Raw genomic sequence first — 19,032 nt, forward strand, 5'->3', positions numbered from 1 at the left:
CCAGAAGATCAATAAAAAACATTTCCTCTTTAAAGCCTTTATTCTGAGCCTCAAGCCATGAGTCATTTATTCCATAGATTATTGCTCATAAAATTCAATACAGAGCGCGTTCGCTGGATGACAGATCCCTCGGATAGAACAATGGAGATGAAAGGAAACCACATTATCTGGCTTCATTACTGCACGCATAAAGTAAAACAAAACCACAGACAAATACATGTGTATCAAGAGCACAACCGTATGCATGTCATGCTTTGAGTGCCCATTTAAGATCACTTTAAGAAACTGCCAATCTTGCTGCGGGTCTGAGGAATTTATTAACATGCGTCTTAGGTGATTCAATCGCAAATGCGAATGAACCCCAGACGCATTGCGGACACATTGAGATCCGATGACTCAGACCACATTCGGAGGTGGTCTTAACCACGTATGGCCACATCCTTTTCGCAGTCTGTATGTGAACGTGTCCAGTGTCACGTTGAACTGACGTCCTTTGCGTAAGCAGAAGTACGTACTCATACGTGCGTATCAAATTGTGTAAGATGGCTTTCTCGCTACGTGCAACATTTTTGTAAAGCCCATGGAGTGCGTAAAACATCTTGGGCGATTTGGTTTGCCTGGAAAACGCTAAGAATTAGAGCCGGTCTGTATTGTTTTGATTTCTTCTTCTTCTTTTAATTTCCTGCAGACTAGACACGGTTTAGTTTAGTTAGTTTTCAAACATAAACAACTGAACTTGGAGGTGTTTTTTTTTACTTCTGGGGATTATTTTTCCTTCACTCACCGATATCCCAGTTGTAGGCGTTGGCCTCTATCTCCATCTTGCCGATAATGTACCAGATGCAGGCCATCCAGTGGGCCAGCAGGGCGAACATGGACATCAGCAGCGTCAGGACCACTGTGCTGTGCTGCGAGTAGCGGTCCATCTTCTGGAGCAGCCGCAGCAAACGGAGCAGACGGACTGTTTTTAACAGGTGGACCACTGACACCTGGTGATAAAGAACAAGGACCCAGGGTGAATTTATTCTAAGGATGTTATCATATACACGGGTATCATTTGTGAGGCGTACATTGAAGGTGCCACTAAAACAAAGCATTGTCTTCACCTCCCTCTCCACAACTATAGCTCCTGAGGGCAACATGGTTAGTATTCCTTGCAAAGCAGTGATTCAGTATCACAACTACATAACTCCCTTTTCATTTCTTGAGATTTGAAGGTGTTCTGCTGAGGGCAAAGTCAGCGAGACACGCAGATATGAAGAGAGCAAAACAGAAACTGTGAAAGTGAGGAGCAGGCGCCGATCGTCTCCCCGTTTTACAGACAGTTAATCTCAGGGGAAGAGTGATAAACCAGCACACACACACGCTAATAACACTGCCTGAAGTGGTGAAAAGCTCTTAACCATGCTTCATGTCCTCTCCAACATTAGTGGCTGCTCATATTCTCTCATATTCTATAATTAGACCTCGCCAAATGCTTGCAAATACATCAACATTATGATCTTTATGAAGATTTTCTGATGCAGGAGTCCTTGATTATAAAACGACCAATTAGAGCAATCAGGCATTGCTCAAAGGTGTGGTTTAAAAAAAATTGTTTATCTCCAATGCTCACCATCACCGTACAGTATTTCTCTACTCGTGCCTCCTTCATCTTCTGTCTTTGCTCACTCAAACAACTTCCCTCGACTGACTTACGCACACAATGTTCCCTTTTACTCCTTTCCCACTGTAGATGTGACGTGAAGGTCATCTATTGTGCACCTGCTCCTCAGGCAATCTCCACTGACAGTCTATCATTTGGGGCTTGCCATCGTGTATTCCCATCGGAGATACACATATATACTCACACGGATGTATGTCGCGTGTGTATTTGTGTAGTGTGTGTGTGTGTGTGTAGGGGTGGTGACTGGGGACAGGTGGAGACTGAAAAAGTGGGGCGGATATTCTACGGAAAAGGAATATATAATGTAATAACTATAATAACTAGACAGGGAAGTTAGACATGGGCAACAAAGTAAGAATGGCAAAAGAGGAGAGAGGAAATGTGTGTGTGAGAGAGAGAATTACACAATCAGCGCGTTTAAACAAAGCTAAGAGGAGGAGATGTGAGAACAGTCCTGATCAGAGGTTGTGTCTGTGTTTCCAGTATGTTTTGTGGTGGGTTTTTCCACACTCTGGCTGTCTGTGAGAAATAGAGAACTGGTGCAGCTCGAGGGTGCAGCTCGTAATGAAGCCTCCTGCTGAGCCCTGGGGAGAAGCTCCATCTCCTCTCCACCATCTATCAACACCTATGGAGAGAGCAGGCTGCGCCACGTTCCATTCTCCTCCAACAGCACGAGCAGTAAGCAATCCACCCAGCAATACATACGCCGCCTGCTACTTTCTCCTTCAACTTTTTCCCCCTCCCACTTCTATCTCACCCCTGCCACTCACATTTGCATTTCATCTTCTCATCAGGTGTGAACTTTACATTTCGCTACTTGATTGACATACTTTGCCTCTGCTTTTTAATTTGAATGCACAAGACTTAACAGAATTACTCATTATTTCTGCCACTGCCGCCTCGCTACAAGCCAATCAGAGTAATGTGACCATGTTTATTTTAATTTAATTTATTGATGCAGTAGCATTGGGCCAATAGGCATTCATAACACTGTTCTCCAATTGAAGCTCTACCTTGCAGAAATTCGGGAGCAGGACAACCTCAACCATGACACTTCCTGCATTTCCATCCTATTTAGTTTTGTTTAATAGCAACGTTGTTCCTTAAAATACTACTTTAGCACCTGTAAACTACCTCAACAGAAAACAAGCAGATACATATTAATTAAATATTAATTTGATTACAAATATCAAATATTTACTTTTTTATTTATTTATTGTCAAAGGGATGATTTCATTCAAATGGTCCTTTCACTATTTTTTTGTGAGACACTTCAAAATGTGCGGCTGCTCACACAAAAAAAAGGAAGAAACCTGACGGTCAGGTGAGGGGATTATCTGGGAAATAGGAAAATATGAAAAAGGAAATATGTGGAAAAAAGCAAAGATGACAGAGATACGACAAAAACAAAACACCAGGGAGGGACAGCGCCGAGGCCCCTTGGCTTATTTTCGTGAAAGATGGCTTCTGTCCTCCAAGGGGACATCAGTCTAAATGCTCCGTCCTGAGAGAGGACATCACGCAGAACGCTCAGCAACTGCTGGCCACTGGCGCTCTGCCTGGCGGCGGCAGGGGAACTTGTGGCCCAGTCGCTAATGTAATGTAATGCAGGCACCTTCGCCTGGAGCGAAGGTGCCTGCATTACAGTGATTGAGTGAGTGGAAACAGCCTCTACTTTCCTACATTAGAGGCTGGAAAGCAAAAACTTCCATAAGCAACCCATCAAAGCCCCCTGACTGTGCAGTGGGTGATATCATTCAACCACAGACAAGACAAGAACGTCTACCTAATTGCTCCAGATCTCCGTTTCTTCCAACATTCAAGTACTCTTAAGGGGCCCATGTAGTCAACCAGAGAAGAAAAAAAGGTTTTAACGATACAGGTTTGATTGTTTTCTCAGCCCTTGTACAGTTTGTGAAATCAATACGCAGAATCAAAGAGGCGCTCGAGCAGCGCTGGAAACAGTCCATGCAATCTATTCTCATGAAATGTCAAATGTGCTGGAGGTGTTGCACTTTATAACGTGAATGTACAGTAGCCGACTGATTATGTTCTAAACATTGGGGGTTAAGCACCAAGCCAATTGTTACTCACCACGCTGACTTTGAAGGCGTAGAGCAGGTCAAAGGGCAACGCGGCCACCAGGTCGATGACGAACCATGTGGTCAGGTAATGGATGCAGATCTGCCTAGCTTCAAAGATCACCTGGCCCGATTTGCTGACATAACTGGTGCGAAAATTACAAACAATGTCTGGCAGGAAAGACAAATGGGGGTGGGGGTTTGGTTATTGTACATTCTGGTTGTTATTCCTCTATACTTGCACTTAAATTAGATTGAGCTAGTTTATGATTCTCAGGTCTCCAATTGTGAAACTGACCTATGATGAACAGTATCTCCACTGCGATGTCACTGACAGTTGTGCTGCGGGTCAGGTCGTCATCATCGCCGATGAAGCACACATTGTAGGGCACCGTCACAGCCACGTAGAAGGTGGCGAGTAGAATCAGCCAATCCCAACCAGCTTTGAACGTGCTGTAGTGGAGTAAGATGAATTTCGATTTCTTGGCATCTGCTACCTTGTACTCTGGCAGAGCAGGCGGATCCCCAAACACATTCTGAACAGGACAGGATAAGAACACAGTAGATAAAGTAGCAAAAAGTTACCTCCACTTACTTTGTTTTGGTGGTCCCACCCCATCGTGGAGCCACCCAAGTATAAACCAAGATAAGGCCAGTAGACAAGAAATATACAAAAACATAAAACCAGCTTTCTTTATGTAACCAGGTGGTAAATCTATTCTATATATATGTAGTTTTCCACATAGCATACTTCTCAAAGTGTTCTTTCTCGTTTTCTTCTGAGTGAAATATTATTTAAATCCAGATAAAAGTAAAGCAGATCGTAATTAAGAGGCCGTCACAGTCTCACTGTGGACGGTTCTGTGGAAGTAGAAGGTAAAAAAACACACATTTCTTGTGATGTATTCCAGTACAAATACGTATGAAACGTTAACTGACGATATGGTTTGATTTAGGCACTTCTGGGATTCCCGTCCTGAAGTTTTGGGCGTTTTGTTTTTTATTTGAATCCAAGAACCTGAATCTATAATAATAATAATAAGTGTTGCATCTAATTCCACGGGCTACATTCATAACATAATTAAGAACGGCTAACTGCTTTTTTAAAATTAGCTGGTTAAACTTGTGGTTGAGTTGTGTTTAATTGCAGTTCAAAGACATGGATTCAAATGATGTTTAACTGCAATGTAGCTATTAACTAACTGATATTCAACAATATTAGTTGAATAAATTACTAAATATAAAATTAAGCACCTCAATCACAAAAAAGAACGAACTACAAGCTATTTAAGCTCATGCTATTTGTCTGGGACTTTACTTTTTTAAACACACTCTCGGCTCTCGTCAGCCTTGTCTCTAGCTGCAGAAAGCAGCTGTTTTGAGTGAAAAGGTTAAGTACCTTATGCTACCTGCTTAGCATCAACCGGCTGACATAGTTAGCGACTAACGAGTGAACACGCTGTAATGGAGCATTAGGCAGCTTAACAGCCAGGTGATTGCCTCAGCAGTAGGTGAACACCAAAACAGGGCTAAAGGAGAGCGAATATAAATTCATGAGCTGGACGAAGAGCGGGTCGTCCTCTAATCACAACCTCGATGGTTTGATCCCCGGCTCCTTCACACCGAATGTCGAAGTGTCCTTTAACCCCAAATTGCTCCTGAAGGCTGTGCCATTGGTGTGTGTGTGAGTGTGAGTGAATGTGCATTAGTTTAGATCCTGGTGGGCAGGTGGCAACGCTTTTGTAGTGGTCGAAAGACTTTTCTCATTTGTCAGGACTCTGAATCACTGCTAAAGTTGCTTTGTGTCTTCTTCCAGCAACAATAGGTAAAACACGTTTGTCATACTAATTTACAATATGATAATATGTTGTGTTTAAAGCTTGTTGTGCCGCCCCCAAGTGGCCAATAATCATTTAAACTTCTGGCTCCAAACATGAGAAAGGATGCATTTCACCTAAGGTGAGTGAGAGCCAGAGACATCACAGTAATGCTAGCTGGACCTATAATGTCTTAAATCATGACTTTTGTTTCAGACATTTGGACTGTATCTTAATGAATCTCTTTTTTTCTTCTGGTCGCAAAGATCTTTGGTTTGGTTTGCTTAAATTGATGCTACAAACAATTGCTGTTCTTGCTCATTTAATGTAATTGTGATGAAGAGCATCAGTCAGTGCGACTTAAGAGACCGTCTCCACCTGCAGACACAATATTTCTCAAGTTTTGCCCTTTAGTCCTTTGATTGTGTCCATTGTGCTTCAAATAGCAGCATTGAGCTTCTCATTTCCTATGTTACAGTCCACCCACGACCACGCTTGAGTGATCTTTCACCCTGTTAAGTCTTGCCCTGTTGTTTGAAGAGACCGATGATACCTTGTTGAGTTTGATCTTGCTCTTCTCTCTGCTGTGGAGGTGACCAGAGATGTGGTAGAGCAACGTACTACTCCGCAGACGAGCCGAGCTGAAGTGAGAACCTGTTTTCACCCTGCCGCGCCGTCGCTCTGTAAACACACACGAATACACAAACGTTAGTGCACATCCCCCCCCCTACGACAATACTTTACCCCCCAATGTTAACTCCTGATGACTGAATCAGTCATTATGGTGGATGAAATACACAATATCCTGCCGTGAATGAGAAAACATGAATATGAAACAGGACGAATGTGTCATTTCTCAGCAAATTGAACAATTCCTGAGTGAATTTTCTTTTCGTAAATGTCAAAGAACATCTGTTACCTGTTGTGATTTACATTATTCAGCCATAAATATTGGTTATTGTGTAAAAACACGATCTCCAGCTAAACAGTGTAATTTTCAGCTTTGATAAGTCGCTACTGGGGCAGAGAGGCACTTAAGTGTATTGTGGTAGATTCTCTGTGGTTGATTGCCACTCGGGTGGCTTTGTGTGTGTGTGTGCGCTTGCTTGTGGGCTTGCGCGTGTATTTCTTCCAAGTGTATTGTTGTAGATAAAAAAAGTGGATGGTGTAGGAGTGAAGTGTTCAAACTGAGCAGATGGGTAATGGGATAAGGCACTTTATTGCTGCTGGGTTCTGGGCCCCATTCTGAACCCACAGGAAAGGACTGAGGCCAGATTGGCTTGAGGGGGATAACGGCAATAACAAAGCTGGAGAAAAGAAGTGATAACTGTGTTTGAGTGTCCTTTTGGAAAGTGTGTGCGCGGACCCCAGACAGGGCCCATCCATAACGCGGTGCGGCCTTGGGGGACGCGGCACGGCAGGAGCACAGAGACAGAGACGTGCTTATTTTTTAGAACTAATGAATTTCCCTACACTTCTATAGCCCTTCTTGTAGGGGTAGAGGAGGGGGGTGTAGGTGGGGAGGGGGTTATGCAGGCGTGCAGGGCAAACAGAGGAGGTGGGAATGTAGTGTAAAAGTAGCTGTAGAGGAGAAACAGAGGTGATGGAGAGGGAGTGAGCGGGTGAGGAAAGGAAGAGAAGGTGAGGAGAGGAGACGGGGTGAAAAGAGAGGAGACTGGGTTTCTCCCTTATGCACACACTGTCCACACTATAACTGGGTCGCATCCGAGGTGTCTGTCCGTCCTTGAAAGGCTTCCCCAGTACAGATGGAAACGCCCCACTGATGCCATAGTGTCTGTTTACCTCCAGGTTCTTCATGTTTCTCTTTCTAAACACCTTTAGTGAGTTTATATCTGTCCGTTCATCATTCATATAGTAATTCTTCTCTACGCACTTTGTAACTTTGGCGTTATACAAGCCAAGGCATGAAATGTAAATGTTTTGTGAGATTTTAAAGCATATTTTCATTTCCTAGCTTGTCCGACTCAAACCCATATTCTCTGTCTAAAGGCATGCTGCATCAGCCTCTTCCCTTTTCTATTCATTATGGGGGCGAAAATAACTTTCTGCTTCCTGTTCTCCTTTATTTACAGTAATGAGAGTAATTAGGCAAATCAAGGGGAGGCAGATGAGTAAAGTCAGGTTTGCTGACTCCACAGACGCACCCACACATGCGCACACATTGACCTTGACTTTTGCTTTGTAGGAGGCTTTTGGCTTGAGCTTAGGTGTTGCCCTTAAGCTAAACCTTTTGAGGAAATCGATTTTGAGGGCAGAATTTGCAACTTTGCTTTGTATTAACAATGATGAAAATGATTAAAATCCTGGAAGGAAGGATACAATACAAAGGTGTGTCTTTATACTGTAATCTAGCGATTTTGGCTCATCCGGCTGTGCATTTTAAGCAACCCTGTCTCATAATAATTATGTTTGTATACGTTCCAACTGCAGCTACATTTTGAAAGACATTTAATGCAACCTGAATAACTTTTTAAACATCATGTCACAAAATATTACTCCGGAACATTATGGGAAATATTCACTATTTCATGTTTTCTTACAATATCTGCTTTTTCAATACAACATCCACACATAGCAGCTCAAGTATGTTCATGTTTTTTTATGTTTTATGTTATGTTGAGGCACTCCGAGCACTTTGGTCAATGTTAGGGGGAAATTGTGCTCCTAGTTAAATAAAGAACATTTCAGGAGACACGATGTATTTTTTTTTCAGAACATTTCTTAAGTTAAAGTACAAAAGGTATTAGCATCAAAATATACTTAAAATGCCAAAAGTAAGAGTATACTAATTAAAATGGCCCTTATCACATATATGTACGGTAAGCCTGTATCACTGTATTATGATTATTGATGCTTTAATGTATTCATCATATAGATCTAGCCTTTTCATTTCTTTTCCCCATGGGTCTACCCACCACAGTCTCACAAAACCCGGTTGCAAACACTGTTGCAACAGACTTTGTATGGACACTTAGGATTGTTTTTGTCCAAAATAGCCGGCACTACGCTAGCAATTTGGTCTGATGGATAAAAAATGGTACGCACTTGTAGCACTTAGCAGTGGCCTCAATAACTAAAATCCACATACTAAAAAGAAAGAGTACACATTTGAGAGCTTCGTATAGTGAGTGGAACCATTAGAATCCATTCAACAACAATAACAACCCATCTTCCACAAGACATGCATACTCATACTGACCTTCCTTCTTGTCCTCGTGGATGGCTTTGACTTTAGTGTCAGTGATGTCCTTAAATGAAGCCAGAAAGAGCACCACGTCTCCCTTCTCATTCTTAATTGGCACAATGTCCAGCAGGCACCAGAACAGCACAGCTGAAAAAGAGAAAGACACTTATTAACATTTTTATACACCGTCTCTGATTGCCCTCGGAGTAGATTAACCATGTGTGTGTGGAGCAGAACAGTTTTGATCCCCAGACGTTTTAGTAACCCTCTGTACAGTCGGAGGTCCCTACAGAGAAGCAGATCTTTAAATGGACCGAGTCGCTGTTCCCCAGGCGCAGAAAAAGATCAGCCCATCTCTGAGGTCCCGTCTCCTGCTCAATGGATTGCTGTTCAGAGGAACTGCAGGTCAGCATGTGTGTTTCTGCACCAGCGTCCGTGTGCTTGTGGTCATTAATGTGTCACTTTGTTTTAGTTTGATTCATCAGAAAGATATGAAAGGAAACTGATTATGTATTATCATTTTGTTCATCATTCAGTTAGTCTTTAATACATAAAGCTGCTAAAATCAATGTTTTATATTAACAGTAGATTAAATGACGATGTTTAAATGTAAACGGGGTTCGCTTGTAGTGACCAACCCACTGATAACTAACACCAAGCTCTGCAGTTCCCTTCTGCTCTACGGAGCATTTTAACATCTCTAAGCACGTTGGAGCTCTCTTTAACCTGGTTTACATCGAGTTAATTGTAAGATTTTTGGTCGCCTTAAATGTCTTATTCAGCGTTCGCTTGTAATTAGCTCCAACCTCTCGTATCGTTTCTGGTTGCAAAAAGCCAAGATGGCGACGGCCAAAATGCAGACCATGAGGCTTCAAAACAGTGTCCACCAGCCAATGTCGTCACGGCGACTAAGTCGACTTCTTGTATATGTTCTAAATGGGCCACCATATTATAAATGATACACCTTTTCAATTTGGGTAACAACGTGGTCTGACTTCTGGTCTCCTTCATTTCGTCTCGGGGGTTGAAATTCAGTTTAATCGGCATCATGCTGGTAGTTTGATCAGATGTGGGGTATTTTTCGTGTTTCCTCTTTGATAGTTTGTTTATTTAAGGAATTCTTTATTCGAAGGTCAGCTAATATTTTTGTCATCTGGTCACCGTTTACCTTAACCCTCAAATACTTGTTATGTAAGATGGATATCCTCAAAGCAGCGGTCATGGTCTACCTTTCATTCTTTTCTATTCAGAGACTGGAAGTAAATTGCTGATTGCAAGGGAATTCCCACGGAGTTCCCTCCCATCACTCCCACTCACTTCCTTGCCTGGTGATGACTCAATCACAGCGTGTGTGTGTGTGTGTGAGAATGTCTGCACGCCTGCGAGACGAGGCAGCACTATCAAGCATGCAGCGAGAGAAAGAGCATTCCTGATTGCTCAGGCTGACAAACTGAGGACAAACCGCGTAAGCTACATTTACTTTCAGGACTCCGCTGTGACAGAAGGAAAGAGCGGAATGAGACATAAAGAGGCAGGAACAGAGAAAAATAAAAATAAGCATTGGGAGACAGACAGGCAGACAAACAGACAGACAAACAGTATTACTGTATTTAGAAATGGTAAAAAGAACAGAAGGGAAATGGAGATCTGTTGGGGGGGGGCAGAAAAGACAACAAAGCATGAGACGGAGTGGTGTAGACGGTCACGTCTGTGCTGGTATTAGCAGAGCTTTGTCTATGATGCAAACTGCACTGAGTCATCTACGAAAAAAAACCTTAAAGCGTCATATTTCTTTGATCACAAATGAGATGCGCAACCGCAAACACTACTGTGTCTGAAATGTATTTAATCAATTTAATTGCAAATGTTCAAATTCCTATTTATCTGAGCACTTTAAATACTTCTTGTCCGTGTCGGCTCAAAAGCTGAGATTGAAAAGTATTTCGTTAACTTTCGTTAAAAGTGATCAAAAGCTTGAATGTGAAAGTATTTCATCAACATATTTCCAACATCAGGAATGAACTTTCAATCTCAATGCTTATAGTTGTATCTCTGCAGAAATGAGAAAGCTTGCAGTGTTGATACTGTATTACAAATAACTGGTTTCTCTTGATTTATGACAGAGCAGATGCAACAAACAGTACAAAACTGCAATAACATGAAGCATAAATGTGAAGAAAACTCAAATAATCATGCAAGGGCACATGGCACCATCCCACATCACAGCGAGCATGTGTCCACTGATGCCGAGATGTGCTCATTATTTTCGGCTTCATTTTGTTCAATGGCCAGCTGGCTAATCAGCGAGGCACACATCAAACCACACCACACCACGGCGAGCTACTGGGCCCAGTGTAATCAAAGGAGACACGGGTTGAGGAGTCACGAGCTGACGGCTATGAAAGTTTAATGTGTGTCAACGTTAAATGATAACTGGAGGACTTATGTGACTGATTGCTTCGTTTAATCGCCTTTTAATGAGAATGAGCCAATAAAAAAGTTATGCACTCATTAATCCAGCCATTGCTTCGTCTATCCATGGGTCCATCTCAGCCAATTTAAATGTGGCTTCCCCAGAAATAGCCACAGAGAACTGCCATCCATTTATGGAAATACACCGGCAAAGTCCAGCATGGTACCCGCTCCGTCTGTGTGCACTCTAATGGCTTTCTGTGCCTGTCTACTTGTCTCGGTTCCAACACTTAATTGGTAAATGGTATAGGAAGACTAGGAAGTGATTAGATATGAGCACCAGAGAGCAGCAAAACGACGACGACGACAATTGAACCAGCAACTAAAAGCAACACTGTGTTTCCACTGCTTACCTGTCTTTTTGTAGAACATGATCTCATCTTTAAATTCCTTTCGCTCCTCCAGGGAGTCGTCGATGCTGAGGATGATGCTTTCGCTGCTCTCTGGCCCGTACAGGAACTTACAGGCACAGCTCTTCTGCATGACCTCGGCCCGGGAGAAGCCCGTAAGCTCGCAGAAGCCATCGGAGCAGTAGACGATGGGAAAGCCCTTCAACACCTGTGCGTTAGCCAGGATGAAGTTGCTGTCTGCAGGAGGAAAAGGAAGAAGAGGCGAGTTGAGAGGACAACACGGTGCTGAGGTAATTACATCAGTCTTTAGGTTGTGGGGGACTGGAAGTACGGTGATGTCATTTTATCTTTCCTGCTTGAACAGAAAAGCTCATGGATGTCTATTGTGTCCCTCATTTTAAAGGAATAATGAGCGAGTTTGGCTCGATTCCCAGTTTCTCTTAAAAGAAAGGAAATGCACTGTTTAACATGTCTTCACACTGAATCCAGTGGCATAAAAAGATAACATCTAATATGTTTTTCTGACTTTAGGTAAAAAGGAAAAGTAGAAAAACTCCCCACAGACCAATCTATGATTTTATACGATTCATTATTTTGCTCCTTTTGATCCCTGGAGGTCCCAATAATAACCGCTAGACAACCACAGACCCTTAGCGCTACAAACATCTGCCAACGCAACGTATTAATAGGATTAATTAACACTGGTAGTAATTGACATTACCAAGAGAGGTTGTGTTTTTAAACTTCAATTGACTAAGCGTGAAAACGGCTATACTTTTGTTTAGGCCACTTGGGAGCAGCACAACAAGCTGTAAACACAGCATTGGCATCATCTCAGCTGAATATATTTAGCTAATGATTGCATATTTTCACATCCAGCAGACATCCAGCAGAGTTGTGTTTCTGGTCGACAAATGTAAGTCAAATGCTCACTCTCTTTACCAGCCAAAATGTGATCCTGGAGACACCGACTGTAGCTGGAACTACCACAGAAGCAACTTACTTTGCCAGGTGTTTATACTGTATGTCTGTCTGTCTGTGGACAGATTTTGTCACCGCGATAGCGTCACAACCGTTCAAGATGCAGTCACGAAACTTTACAGGTGTGTAGTTGAGATCAAAATGAAGGCCGATTTCGAAGATGGATGTGGTCCGAGAAAGCGCTCTGGAAATAGGGGGACATTGATGGTCTCTAGTTTAGCTCTGTTTTTGTTTTCCACCAACAGAGAAAAATATGTCTCTTTTACTAAATGCTAAACACTCTTTAATTTGTCTGTTTTTGTCAGTGCTCAGCAGGAGGCTACAGTGGGTTTATCAGAGCTTTTTGCTGAAAACAGCTGCCTGCCACAATATGACTTAAAGGGAAGTTGATGAGAGTGAACCAAACAGTCAATTTGCAAGCAGTAAACCTAAAAACAGTGAGCTGAAAGATGCTGAAACGCTGAGGGGAAAAGCAGAGATGGGTGGTAATTCACTGTGGGTTGGTCAGTAATGGAGACACTTATGCATCGTGATTGATCAGAGCAGCTTTAATGCTTTTTTTTCAGATGACTTCAGTTTTCAGCTTAACTTTTGCCATCTAATCTATTATGTTGTACCGCCAACAGACCACTGGCCTCTCAGCTCCCACCACACACTTTTTAAACTTCAGATCATCATAATGGAAGCAAATTCAACCGGTCAATTTAAGTAGTAGCTCTGCTCTTTCACTGAATTGCTCTCAATAGCCATTGGGGCTAAAATGTGACTTTTTAACACACCGATACACAGACTGATGAGATCCTCAGCTCAGGTTGACGAAGGCCCGTGTGGGCTGCAACATGAAGGCCATTTAACTCAATAAATGACAGATTTATCTGCAAGCTGAAGAGCAATACAATCCTACTCTTGAAACTCATTCCCTCCAGTCAAGAAACTGACCTTGAGTTAATAACACTTTTAGTGAGAGTTGTGTAGAGACGGTTGGGTGTTAAGGAGAAAGGTGGGTGAAGAAAATAGTGAGATAATAAAGCACGAGTGGAGACTCAGTGGGGAAGGTGCTGGAGTGCTGACAGTGAAAACAAAATCGCATTAGTGCTGAAGTCGATCACAATTAATTAGACTGTTAGTGTCTAGCTCTAAATACGCGGTTGAAGTGGACCAGCTGTTTATACCTGAATCCATCTATAATGGCACACAAACACACCCACCCACACACCCACACAAACAAACACCCACAGTGCCAATGAAGCGCGGCAGAACGATGCTGAGCTGTGTTGACAGACAGCTAATGTTTACAGTACAATGCCCATTATACAAGACAGTGGATCATCATGGTTTGGCAGATTCTATAATGTGCATGGATGTAGGCGCGTGTATTTGTGTGTGGACGCTCAAACTAGCACACACACACACACACACACACGCATATATTTAAAGGTATATGCAGCATTTACAAATTACACCCAATACATTTGGAGACATTAGTATAATCACAGTAGATAATTGAGCCACACATAGAAAAACACAAAGTGACGTGAGCTTGTTTATAATCATTGCTTGAGACATTTTGCGAAGCGACTTGTTTCCATTACATTTCATAACAAAAATCAATTTTCTGCATCAATAATTCCTTTTTTCCACCTCCCCCAATGCTTGATTGTTTTATGTTATATGTCAGGCTTTGTTGAAGGAAACCACCTTAGATTTGAACCGGGAATACAACAGCGGAGAACGAAACCCTTGTATGCGTCCCTCAAGAGGAAAATCCCATTCAGCGATCAACAACTGCTTCTGTCGCCTGCTGGCACTCACTTTCAGGAAGGTGGGACCGGAGAAAATACCCAGGGATTACACAATTACGAATAAATGATGATTCTGTTTTATTTATGCTTGGGTATTATCTTCATCATTTCTGTTACTTACACTCAGCAAAGTATTTGCTCAGAACGAGGATCATAGCATCATTGCGAGTTTGGCTAACTGGGGTTTTAGGCTCGCCATTTTTGTCTACAGTGTAAACAAATGTCATGAAAGAACCAAAACCAACAATGCATCAGTCCGTCTGACTTTGCTAACCTGTCTGTGGCTCTCAGCCCCAAGTCTGATTGTTTCTGAAGGCGTGCATCCTTAAAAATGGCTCATAAATATATCCTTTAGTTACTTAAAACTGCTGAATACTTTCATAATGCAGCTGAAAAACTAGTAGTGAATAAATAGTGAATTTTTTCTGTTTCCATTCGGTGCTCTAGTGAGTATGTCTGGCAGCAGGATGGAGGATGTGGGTTTGACTCAAAATAAACTACATGTGCCAACGTTCAGTGAAATGAAGGTACATTCACGGGGCGTGGCTTATTAACAATTTTTATATAGTTTTTGGACAACAATAGTGGCTCAGAAAAATAATATCAGGCTTTGAATATTCTTATATGGATAAATGTCTTTTCCTGAGATTAGTTGATATGAACAAAAAATATAGATTATCACCAGACCCATTCTTTAAAATATATTTCCAATTTAGAACAATTTATTATGATTTAATGTTGGTGATAATCCCTCACTGCACAGGGAAACTGTGCAGCTGGGATAGATGTTTCCAATAGACAGTTTGGGTAATTATTTAATAGTATATAATCCATTTTCTCTTCTGAATAATTTGGCTACGCTGGAGGTCTGATTGTCTCACTACTCATTCGTGTCCCATTCTTTTTTTTAGCGTGGACGTTGCTTGGTTCGCTCTTGTTTCAGCAATTTACTATCAGTGCGGTTTTAAAATCACCAACAGGAATGATGACAAAACTAGGAAAATCAAGTTGTAATAAACTGGAGTTATGTTTTAACAATGTGTTTGGAATCGACACGGATGGACAAAACGCATTGACAGTGATACCCGTTTAAGAAAACCGAAAAACACAACGAGAATGTCATGTCAGCAGTTCCACTGTCTGCATGGCCCAGACAGATGGTCAGAGCGGGTCTCGGCATTGGGACCGGCTGTCAGACTTTAGGGCCCCTCAGGCTCGTGGTAAGCAGGAGAGAAACCGACAGGACTGGTGGCAGCTCCCTAGAGCACGAGAGGATGGTGTTGACGGAAAACGCATGTTTACAGCCAAATACACAACTGTGTTTGAGGGTGGATTACTCTGGTTGGATATCATTTACAGATGTGCTGTGCATTGTTTGAGGGTACTTAATTCATTGTGTGGAGGAGAGGCAAGGTGTATCTGTCTTATATCTTGTTTTGTGATGCAGGTTATCAAATATACGGGGACTGTATATAAATGGACACACAAGGACACCAGGCGTCAATTTCCGGTTCTGAAAAGTGAAGCCAATGCGGAAGTGCCTTCAAATTGGATTCTTTCTAAAAAAAATTAAAAAGAATTAGGGGGCGACTTCTCTGGTTGCAAAAAGAAGTCTGATTGTATAGAAGTCTATGAGAAAATGACTCTACTTCTCACTTGATTTACTACCTCAGTAAACATTGTAAACATGAGTTTATGGACTCACTCGCTAGTGTCTTAGTAGTAGTCTTGTTCAATGCAGTATGATGTTCATTTTGGTCCCATTTAGAGTCAAATAGACGATAAAGCAGGTTATGCTTTAGGGCGTGGCTACCTTGTGATTGACAGGTCGCAACCACAGGTGTTGTTTGGTCTGGGAGTTGTCCGTGTTTTCGGTTTACAAGCTTTCACAGTGTGTTTTCAGTTGATGAAACTTAATTGTAACATTTTTAGATCGCCTAAAAATGTCTTGTTCAGCGTTGAGTTCTCCTAAGCGCCCCTCTCTTGCTTCTGAAAACAACAACAAAAAATGTAAAATAATCAAGAAAAACAAGAATTTTAAAGATGATCTGAATGTTCATTGCGAATTTTAAAGGCCCTAAAAAACTATACCAGCTTATTTTATGAGTGATGGGGTCTTATATGATCATATAACTTTATTATGGTTATTTCACTTGAGAGATTTTGGCATTAGTGTTGTCTTTTTTTCTCAGCCACACTGCGGTAGGTTGACACTTGACTCTTTGGTTGACAAGGAACCAGGTTAACATTTTCATAACTTTTATACTATCTTTTTTTTCACTTTGTCCTTTCCACCAAATTTCCTCATCCTTCCTTTTCTCTAACTTTTTTTCTCCGCCCTACTTTCCCTGGCTCCTTCCCTTCCTCCTTTATTAATACACCAGCATGACACCCCCCTTCTTACCTCCCCCAGCCCTCTAATATTCCTACTTTTGCTCCCTTCTTTCCTTCCCTCCCTATATTCCTCTTTTCTCTCAATCACTCTCTCTGTCCTTCGCTCCTCTTTCCTTCCCTCCCAGCTGTTCTTTATGTCCCTCCTAGCGCTTTGGATCTCTCCACCTAGTTACTCTTTATCTCCTCTCTACCCTTGAAATTCCACCAGACTATCCCTCTTTTCCCCGATCCATTTATTTCCTTCACTCTTTGCACATGTTCACCTTTTTCCCCATCGCCTCTACAAGAGCATCATCTGTGTACTTTGACTACCTTTTCCTCTGCACTCGAAACTCCGCTAAATGAGAAGTCTGAATATTTCATATTTCATCTCACCGTCTACCACTCTACCACCTCCCCTTTGTCTCTTTCTTTTGTGTCTTTTTATCTCCTCTGGATCTTTTTTCTCAACCTCTTCGTCACCTCCCATTTCTCTCCTGTATCTGTCTCCCAATTCTGAATTTCTTTTGGCTAATTGCTCCGGTGTAGAAGCCCAAAGATCACCTCCCCTCATGCTCACACTATTGCATGACAGCTGCTGGAGAAACCCCACAGGGACACAAGAGGGGGAGCGGAGAAGGAAAGACTGAGACAAAGAAAGAGAGAGGAAGGGAGAAGAGAGATGGTTTCTGAGCCTTTTTTATGCAATAAAAGTCAACAGAAGTGCTGTGTAATTGTTGGTGAACGAGTGGTTTGTGCGAGCTACTAATAAAAGATAATTTCAAGTGTAATTATACCATCAAAACACCAGCAAGAGGGCTGTTTCCTGCTCTCAAAATACATATCACTTGTTGAGAAAAATATATCCACATGTAGCCTACTATTGATTGGCTAAAATGTGTGTTCCGACATCACAAGTACAGCACTTGTTCGGAGCAGCATCTGGTACTCTGTCTGAGGTAAATTGTTGAATAACCTGAGCTACTGTAAGCTATTTCATTTAGTTTTATTTTAGTGAAATGCTCTGAATATATTTGAGTCCCCTCTTGGTAAACAGTTACACAATGTACATGTCTAGGGCTTTTATTGTGAAAGGTAAGAATGGAATGAATGGATCTGGTACACACTGCCTCTGTCAAGGTTGAAAGGAGTAATAACGTTTGCCATCTTGGTTCAGACTTCAGAGCCTCCCTGTTTTTGCACACTATAGTGTTGTGAATATAGTGTTCATGCCACTCAACGTAAGTGGTTGATGCCTCAGAGAAACGCTCAGAAAAATCATCGCTTTTGTGTCAAAATACTCAACAACAGTTCAAGGAAATATATTGACGCACGAAAAACACGCCGCCGATTTATTCTACCATTTTACTCAAAGCACCACTGTGCCCCAAGTCTGACTCTTTTATCCCAACAACAGGGAGCGCCCGATGACAAAACACACAAAAAACCATGACAATGTGGTTTAGAGGAGTTGTTGGAGTTTACTTTCTCAGCAGGTCAGTTCTACAGTAACTAGGTGGGTCAGAGGAAAATCTCAGGCAGAAATTGCACCATCAGGTACATTCCTTCACTACACTCTCCTACACAGATGGAATAGTGGGGCAGAGGTGAGTGTTTGTTACCTTGTACACACACCGCTTTGTCCCAGATTTGTGGGTTTTAAACACACTCACAAATGCTCCACATGCACATTCACCAGCTCCCAGACGGCCCCAAAGTAACCACTGAGCTATTTACAGCACAGCAATTGATGGGTGAGCAAGCATATTGAAGCAACGAAGACGTAGAAAGAGAGAGAGAGGTAGAGAGAGAGAGAGAGAGAGAGAGAGAGAGAGAGAGAGAGAGAGAGAGAGAGAGACACAGCAGGGAAAATGGATTACAATCCAGGTGAGTAAGTGAATGATGGGGGGGGGCAGGTTTGGGGAAGAGAAGAAGAGACTGAGACAGATGAGAGTGGGGAAGGAGACGCAGGGTGATGTGGCGATGTGAGAAGTTGAAAGTTAGTGAGATGGAGCCCTGAGAAGTGGAATGATGAAAGATGGAGATGGAGTGTGGTGAAAATTGGCAGGGAAGTGGAGAGATGGATGGAGGGACCTCCTCACCTCTTTGCCAGAATTCACGGCAGCCTCTCGGGAGCCGCTACAAGAGCCGTCACATGACCACAGAAAAAAAAAAAGTCCCTCTAGAGTTGCCATAGTAACCGCTGACACACACCATAGCAACCAAGGTTACAACTGTAAAGTGTCTCGAGTAATGTAGCACACCAAAGTCCCTGTAAACAAATT

At 42.2% G+C, this 19,032-nt stretch overlaps 1 protein-coding gene across 1 annotated transcript in view; it reads right to left on the reverse strand.

Annotated features, from left to right (window-relative positions):
- The window catches only part of kcnh8 (potassium voltage-gated channel, subfamily H (eag-related), member 8), a 42,152-nt gene that overhangs the window by 17,174 nt on the left and 5,946 nt on the right, over positions 1-19,032 (reverse strand). The window contains exons 2-7 of the mRNA XM_076075341.1: positions 11,595-11,828; positions 8,785-8,916; positions 6,118-6,245; positions 4,046-4,283; positions 3,761-3,918; positions 785-989 (exon numbers count right to left, since the gene is read on the reverse strand). Coding sequence (XP_075931456.1) covers positions 785-989; positions 3,761-3,918; positions 4,046-4,283; positions 6,118-6,245; positions 8,785-8,916; positions 11,595-11,828 — 1,095 coding nt within the window. The remainder of the gene's footprint in view (positions 1-784; positions 990-3,760; positions 3,919-4,045; positions 4,284-6,117; positions 6,246-8,784; positions 8,917-11,594; positions 11,829-19,032) is intronic.

Source organism: Anarhichas minor, unplaced genomic scaffold (genome assembly GCF_050575085.1).
Source record: "Anarhichas minor isolate MPS153535 unplaced genomic scaffold, ASM5057508v1 ptg000051l, whole genome shotgun sequence".
Taxonomy (NCBI): Eukaryota; Metazoa; Chordata; class Actinopteri; order Perciformes; family Anarhichadidae; genus Anarhichas; species Anarhichas minor.